Raw genomic sequence first — 8,643 nt, 5'->3', positions numbered from 1 at the left:
ATGAAAAAATGCCACTGACATCACCAAACCTGAGAGGTTTATTGTTAACACCTTATGGGAGCACACATGTGGTTAAGAGTTGCAGACGTTTCTGTCACTCTAATCAATCTAATAAAATGTTAATTAAAAGAACCAGAAAGATTTTAAGCTTTTTATTGACTCACTGTAAAACTTTTTTTTTTTTTTGGATGAGACAGAAAAAAACCTTAACATTGTGAACATTGACTTTGCATATTTTAAAGGAACTACAAACCAAAGCAAACATACAACATACTGGTTTTTGGTAAATAAAATTTAAACATTACATATTTACAAATCTACAACCATTCATTTAAAAAGTGCTGCTTGCAGACTAACAAAGTACCATTTTTAAATCCCAGTGAGATAATATCCAGAAATACCCCTCTCTATTATTACTATTTGCATCTCCCATTTGTTACACTAAAATTTTACATGCAGGAATTTTCTCTTTCTTGGGATACAAATCATTTAATTTGCCAGTGGAAGTCAAATTCATCAGTCTGTAACTGTACCAACAGCAAGCCTTCTCAAATGGGACACAGCAGTGTCAGAGAAACAGCACAATTTCTATTCACATTTCAGTATTTCATCTCCAATAATTATTCCAGTGGAACCATAAGTAAAGCAAAATATATATTGCACTGCAAATGTAAAACCTTTGTTTCAGGTTTTGGACATAAGCATTATTTAGTACACAAAAGGAGAAAATTCAGTTCATACAAAATTTTAAATTGAAAATACGTCTCAAATATTTTATTTATTTATCTTTGTGGTATTGGAAAATATAGTCAAATTGCTTTTCTAATAAAGGAAAGTGAGATTTGAAAACTGTTTCAACACTGAATTGTATGATGCTCTAAAAATGATCAACCTCAGGATATGTTTGGAGCATTGTGAATTGAATGAGGAAAATTTCCCACTTATAGTATGTTGTTATTCCGACTATTTTTATATATTTCTACAGTGCACTGACTTGCAACAGACTTTATAAAACAATTCATTAAGTACAATGATTTCACTTGATGAGCTACTACATGATAGCATAATTTAAAAGCACACCCCAATTAACACTGGCGACGCTTCAGGAGAGCCACGCCGGGGATGCAGGACAGAGGGAGTGTGCGAAGGCTGCACGGACAGCCCTGTGCCCAGGGCAGCGCCCACTCCCTGACACTGCTGGGGATGTTGGGAAGAAGTCAAACTGCTTGGGTTTCCAAGTCTGAAGGCAGCTGCAAGTCCTTACAAGGAAGCTGGGACTAGGATGGAGGAAGGGCCACGCGTGACGGTGTTGCCCCCACACCTGCGCCATGTCCTGGGGACGGGGACCGGGCTCGGCTCTTCGGCCACCCCGGAATGGGAGTGGGAAGCTGGGTCATAGCTCAGCCCCTCTAACAGCCCACAGCAGCTCTGGAAAAAGCACTCGCTCTCTCTCCTTTCATGGCCTGAAGGTCCTGTAGAACAGTGGCTGCCCCAGGGGCAAATGGGAAACAGAACTGCAGGGAGCCGGAACGCGACCTTCCCCACGGCACACCCAGCTATGAGCTTAAGTACAGCAACTACTGGAGGCAAGATTTCCATGGTAATGCAGCATTCCTACTGTACAGAGCAGAGCAGCCGTGCACACTAAGGGGTACCTACAGGGAATGTGTTCAAAAATAGCCTGTTTATTTCACAAGAGTTCAGAGGAGTGAAGAGAGTATCTCTATCGTGTATCTCGGTGAAAAAAGGAGCTTCATTTCATGCACAAGGATACTGTACAAGCGTGGCAGTACAAAAGAGCATCACAAATTGTTAAAATAAATTAAATGTGAAAGATGTTTAAGTGTAGCATTGCTAGCTCCACCTCAGGTGGGGGGGATATGTTCAAAAAGGTCAGCTACATAATTAGCAGCACATTAGAGAAGAGGCATTACCCAATGGAAGCTGTATCCAAGACTGCATCCTGCAATTATCATCAGCACATACCTGCAGCTCTACAGGTTTTAAATCCTTTCGTCTTAGGGCAGCTTCTTCTTACAACTTTACAGAGGTCTGGGAGGAGGTTACAGAGCTTCATAGCAGCATTACTTTTCATTTAAGCCTCTAAGGCTCGCTCTATTTCACTTAATAAAGTAAATGTAAGCTTTAAAGTTTATCACCTTTCCACCGAAGTATTGCTGGTTTATTATACTTGCAAACTAAAGATGTTTTTAAAAACACCTACTGGTAGGCAGACTGCAATATAAAATCTAATGTAACAGTTGAGTATTTGGAAGTATTATAACAGCAACAACTAAAATTAGGAGTGGAAAATCATTAAGTTTATGTAAAATAAAGCTATTTGTTAAAGCATGATTTAAATTTGTTTAGGGTGTTTTATACAGTTCCATGTCTGTTTTCTCACCTCCATGCAAGTCTTCTGATATTTTGCCTGTAGCCTACCTTCTGGTGAGGAGTTGCTACGTGACTGAGAGCACAGAACATTTTTTAAATGTCTAGAAAGAAGAAAACATGAGGCAAAAGCCATGACTCCAGCACAAGGACTGATAGAGCAGTTTTCTTCAGCAAAAACAAAGAGCTGTTTTGCCTGTGAACTGAGACAGAACATTCCAAGTATGTTTGACTAAGCACAAAATGCCCCAGTAAGTTACATTCCCTATAATTCCCTGTAGCAAGTTTGCTGGATGCACGTGAGTTAGCAGCTTTGGATGGGCATTATGTGGTGTTGCACTGAGTGCTTCAAACACAACCACCGAGACTCCGAGCGCTGCCTGTTCACGGAGAACTCCCTGCAGGCTGGCATCTGCTCCGGGTCACATCTGGAACGAGGCCGCCCTAACAAATGCCAACAGCTGAGATGGGCTGATTCCATAACAAAATCCATAGGACTCTTCAATGCGGTTTCCCTTTCCTAGGGAGTGGGGAGGGAAGGGGAACACAAGAGGAAGAGGAGATTTCTACAGAAGTGTTTCACAGAGACATCAGTGTATTCATTAGAGTTTTGCAAAATTTACCATACCTTCCTTCTGATTGCTGTGGTAACACGTTTTCCAAGTGTGCATGAGAGAAATCCTGGATCTCCAGTACTGTTTAGATGAAGGCTAACATTTTCTATTCTGCTTTAAAAACAAATCACTCTTCAAAAAGTAATTGGACAAGTTACTATAAATAGCAGTGTACTGCAAAAAAAATAAGCACTGTATTGCTTCTGCAGCAAGTCCATTTAAAATTCACTCCAGTAATTTAAAAAAATTAAAAAAATATCAACTTACTATAAACAATTTAAAATATGTATAATACAACTTTGTATGCTCTTCATAACATCATGAATATTCTATGTAAACAATAGATTCTGAAGAATTTCCTTCGCTCACATTAGTTTCAGTGCATTGTTTCTGTCCACCTGTTACTCAATCTTTTTTTTTTTTTTTTTCTTAAAGGGAGCTGTAATATGTTGTCCCAAGTCAGAGAACTGATTTTGTTTAGAACCTGCCTCTCCACACACCGATTTGCAGAAAGGACAAGGGACAGGGAAATAATATTTGGCCCATTTTGCTCTCTGTCCATCTCCACAACCGCAGCCAGGCCGAATCTCCCGAGGCCTCCTGCCACAGTCCGTGGCACGCACATTCCTGAACACTGAAGACTGAGCTGTTCCTTGTGACTGAAGTGGTTATTTTACACAGGGATACGTCATAGGTATCACCTCTTTAGCCAGGTCCATTTAAAGATAGGGTTCTCCAAAAATCTTTCTGCATTCCATCACTCCAGTGCTGGGCGGTCTGTCGCAGTTGTGAGTGTTCTTCACTTGATTAGCGGTGAGACGATCATAGGCCATTTTGTACTCTCTGTCAAAAGCATCTGCAGCAAGGGAAAAACAACTTTAGACAGCAAGCTCAAAAACGCCACCCAAATGCCACGACAGCTGCATTTATCAGCACAGAATATCTGTAAAGTCCTTTTTATGTGGCACTTACCACAGAGTGGTACACATCTAATCTACAGATTATTTTTTTCTGGAAGCTGACCAACTAAGTTTGCTTAAATTCATCATCTGTGCTCATCTGAATAGTTGGCAGAACTCACCTATATCAATGTTATCTCTTCCCAGGGCAACAAGTGAAAGAAACAGTATTTCTCTGTAAAGGCTCCTGAAATGGTAAAAAACCCCAGTTTATATACTGCACTGATACAGCACAAAACAATCTCTATAAAAAACAGATTGAAACATTTAAACACAACTTTTTTAATAAGGTGTTTTGAACATAATTCCTGATTGTGCCTCCAAAATATTGCCATTTCTGAGCTCTGGACAATGCCCTGGGTTCCTCACACATGGACATCACCCATGGTAGGTCCCCTGAAGCTGCACCAAGAGCATGCAGAGAGAAACACACACACAAACACTCAACCAAATTCCATGAAATTTAACCAGGCAAGGAATTTGCTTTTCTGCATTTTCACATTAGCTTGAAAAAGCAGGCAGACAAGCAAATAAACACCTTGTCAATGCTCCAGCTGTTGACAAGCCTGTTGTATATTCTAGTACAAATCAGTAAATCCAGAAAAGAAATGAAAATTCACAGGAATAATGTTCACCAATTCCACGGCTAATGGAAAAATACCCCTGCCTAAATATGAGACATGATCTTTTAGCACCTTTTCTGTACACCCTAGAAATAAGTGTAGGGTTTTTACTTTAAAACACTTATAACATTCAATAACAAAATCTAGACACGTATACACAATCCCTAGTTCCCATTGTTCAAAGGTAAGAAAAAGAGGTGGCTGTAAAGGGGAGGGGGAGAAGAAAAAGTAAAAAGAAAAAATGGAAATACTAAGTTTGTGAAAGTTACCATAAAAAACAAATTTACCAGAGAAATAAATTTGAAAAACTGGTGAAAAACATTGCTTTTTTCTTTAAAAAACACACTAGGAAAATATAATTCACATTAATAAGCTGATTATTGCCCAACTCTGCTCCAGCTAGGCCTGCTGGTGGTCTTACCTCTGTCTTTTAATATGTGGCCACTTGTTGAGCCTCTCCAGTATCTGACTCATTGGTCCATACACATCATTCATCTTAATGCTTTTCACCATACTCCTCAAGAGCTCCTGGTTAAAGGAGTCATCATCTTTTTGCAATAACTGGACCATTGGGTACTTCTGGGCTGAAAAACATTAGAAAGGCTGTAAGACTAAATAGATTCTTTGTGTAGCAAGTATAGAGTTGTTAAAAAAAGGCTACAGAATCTGTGAAAATATTGACATGTATGCAGCGAATAAAACATCAAGCAAAAAAATTATCAATGTAGAACACAAGAAGCACATAAGGAAACTCAACAGATGCAATGGGCCATGAGCTATTTTCAGGTGTGTGATCCAACACCAGCAACAAAACTCTGAGTAAGCAAATTCTAAAAAAAAAGAACATGAGCTAAGAGGATGATCAGCATCAGTGAAATGTATTCCCTCTCATTCCTCGCATCCCAGTGAAGAAAAAGTCCCTGGCAATACCAGTCAATGATTTGAAACAGAAATGCTGGAAAACTAAAACTTGTTCAAGCAGTTTTCTGCTAAGCATAGAACCAACCTCCCTCCCAAAACAAGTCACCCAAACTGAGAACAGCAACACCAAACTTAACACTCACTCTCAAACAAAAGAGTGCGATTTTGACCTGCAAGACAAAAAGCAGTATGATCAAAAATCAGTGTTGTAGCTCGTGTGAACGATCCACAAAGACATCTTTTCTCAACACACATGCTTCAGTTGCTCAAAATGACAGTAGTTCTTAAAAAATACCACCAAAATCCACACGAAACAAAACTTACTCTGAGCATTCCACAGAATATACAGAGGCTGCCTCGGATCCTGATGCAATTTCATATTGTCCCATAGCATCTGAATAAGAACATATTTACTGTCCTCTGACATACAGTTCCGTGGAATCTGAACAGGAGAATGCACAAAGGCGTTTGATTACAAAGTCCTGACATAGGAGTTGTGTATTCAATATGTATCTTCAAATCCCTAGGTCTCATGGTAAAAAGCTTTGTTATTAAAACTACATACAGAAAGCTAAATCTGAATGAGATCATCAGTGACATGACAAATGAGTGTTTTGCCTATTTTCTACAGTCCTAAAATCTAAACTTCCTCCTTCTACTGCTTAGCTACTCAAAGAGCAACAAAACTGACTAGCAACTTCTCCTCCTTCAAGCCAAGGCTCACAAATTGCAGTGGGTTGAGTAAGAGCTAAATACCAGACCCCACAAGGACTGCTGAGCACATGTTCCAGAGTTTTGAATATCTTCCCTCAGCTGACACATTCTTTACCAATTCAGGACTGGGTTCAGCGTAGCGCAAGACATTTCCAAGAGTTACTGAATTATGTCATGATTTCCTATATGTGAAAGCAACCATTTCTCATATGTCAGTGTTTCCTACCAGATTCCATACCTTGGAGTTCTTATTGCAGTGCTCAGAAGAAAGTATTAACCCTGGTAAGTTGCTGGGCAAGTCCAAGCGCCTGAAATACCACACCAAATTCCAGAACACGATGGGGTGATGATCTACAAAGTCTGCCACTGTTATTGCATGATCCCCTTCATTTTCAAGTAAGCTTTCAAGCTCTTTCCATACCACCAGAGGACTGAGGTAAGGAACCGTAATAGGATCAGGACTAGGCAAGCGCCATTCCAAGCCCAAGGAATCCTGCAGCAACAGAGGAAAAAATGCCATTATTTGTAACTGATGTAATAAATGTAACTGTCTTTACAAGGTCTTATAAATGCTTTTGCTCCCTATGACACACACCAACATTTAAAAGCTACAACTAGCATTAGGTTTAAATAATACAACTTAGCATTTACTGTAATTTAGGAAGGTTAATGCTGTCACACACATCTCTAATCTATGGCAAACATGAAAAAAAGACTTTCAAGGTAGAAAAACTACACACTGTTGGTCCTTGCAAAGTAGCAGGCAGGCTACCAGTAGGAATGATATGGCTGATCTTCTGGTTTTCCTTCTCGTCTTCTTCCAAAGGACCAAAGGTACTGATGCTCCTTGCTACAGGGTGACTTGTACATTCTGATCCAGAGGCATTTTGTCTCCTTCCTGAGGGGATCTGGATACTTCTGGCATAAACATTGTCATGTTGCTTAGATTTGCTAGAGGAGAGGAAAAAAAGAAGAAAAAAGAATCTCAGCTTTTTTTTTTTTACTCCGAGTGCTCCAACGTGTACACAGACAGACAGAAATAAACTGGAAATAATGGACCTGACAGTTTGAATTCTGCCTTGTCAGTCACCACACTCACTCATGTTACTGTGCAAGTTTTATTCCCCCTTGCTCTGATGGATGAACACAAACATCCTCAAGAGAGTTCATAAAACTTGCAGAATTACAAATACCAACATGGATTTTTATATTAGGGGTGAAATGGTACATATCGGGCAGAGAAAGCATGATGTGGCCAGCTGACAGGTAAGGGAGAGGCAGCCGAGAGATTCTCTCTCAAATCAATCTCTCCTCTTCAAAGAACGTAACAAATTTATTTCAGTTGATTAAAATACCTGCATAAGCACAGAGAAGCTGAGATATTTCTAGGCAGGAAATGCACGTTTACCTATTTGAAGTGACATCCTCTTGGACAGACATCAGGGATGTAGTGAGGCCTACAGTGCCTGTGGTGTTACAGGACTTCCCACTCTGATTGGAGAAAAGGGGTGGGAACTGCATATTTTCTGTAGAAGGGCTGGACTTCAGGAAATACCTGCAGGGAAAGCAAAAGCTTAACATCTTCCAAAAAAGCCCCCCAAAAAACCTAAATCCCAAACAAAAAGCACTTCCCAATAGCAGTAAAAATTCAAATACTGTTATTACCGTCCAGGCCGCCGAAGATCTCTGATTTCTATGCTTAAAAAAGGCAGAAATAAATTGCCGCAGAAGGGACACGTGGTATTGAGATTGGAATCATCTGCTGTCCAGCCTGCCATGATTTCTTCATCGTGAACCAAACAGTCACAAGTCCGACACCGAGAACAGCTCGAGATGAGGACCTGCACAGGGCAGGAACAGAACCCACTAGAACACGTTCCCAAAGCTACTTTCATGTCACAAAGCACTTAAAAGCCAAAATCTCTGCCCTTTGAATATTCCTCCCACTTGCATACAAGTTCATCCTCTAATTGCTTCTCAGATTAAAATCAACCAGTTGTTTAATAATATTTCTATTAACAATAACATGTCATCTGTAATCTGCAAGCTAACAGTAAAGGAATATTTATGCAGCTACATAAATCATGGTTAGGATTTAAACACGCTTTTGTAGTGGCTGTCAGTATTATAAAAATGGGGAAAAAAAGATGCAAATTAACAGTTTTTAACCTAAATCCAATGGAGGAGGAGGGGGGGAGCAAAGAAGATAATGAAGAGCCACCCAAACCAGCCTAACAGTGAAAAGAAAAGCGATCTTACTAGAAGTTACATCAAGAAATATGTAGTTCTCTCTTCTGTATTTTTAAACATCCAGTGCTACTTCAGACTTGGTATTTTCACTTTGAACAAATTTATCTCCACAAGGGATTTAGATGCCTGCATTCAATTGCATCCAATAGCAACCACTTGAGAAGTGAAGCT

General features: G+C 39.7%; 1 protein-coding gene across 1 annotated transcript in view; it reads right to left on the bottom strand.

The window, feature by feature from the left end:
* Positions 1 to 137: 137 nt before the first annotated feature.
* DENND4A (DENN domain containing 4A) overlaps positions 138 to 8,643 on the bottom strand; it is a 49,680-nt gene continuing 41,174 nt past the window's right edge. Inside the window, exons 25-32 of the mRNA XM_068203554.1 lie at positions 7,888 to 8,063; positions 7,631 to 7,777; positions 6,963 to 7,173; positions 6,461 to 6,715; positions 5,833 to 5,950; positions 5,009 to 5,171; positions 4,087 to 4,151; positions 138 to 3,861 (exon numbers count right to left, since the gene is read on the bottom strand). Coding sequence (XP_068059655.1) covers positions 3,725 to 3,861; positions 4,087 to 4,151; positions 5,009 to 5,171; positions 5,833 to 5,950; positions 6,461 to 6,715; positions 6,963 to 7,173; positions 7,631 to 7,777; positions 7,888 to 8,063 — 1,272 coding nt within the window. The 3' untranslated portion in view covers positions 138 to 3,724. The remainder of the gene's footprint in view (positions 3,862 to 4,086; positions 4,152 to 5,008; positions 5,172 to 5,832; positions 5,951 to 6,460; positions 6,716 to 6,962; positions 7,174 to 7,630; positions 7,778 to 7,887; positions 8,064 to 8,643) is intronic.

The sequence above is a fragment of the Anomalospiza imberbis genome, chromosome 13 (genome assembly GCF_031753505.1).
Source record: "Anomalospiza imberbis isolate Cuckoo-Finch-1a 21T00152 chromosome 13, ASM3175350v1, whole genome shotgun sequence".
Classification (NCBI taxonomy): Eukaryota; Metazoa; Chordata; class Aves; order Passeriformes; family Viduidae; genus Anomalospiza; species Anomalospiza imberbis.
Note: the sequence above shows the minus strand (reverse complement) of the source record. Positions and strands in the feature narration are given on the sequence as shown.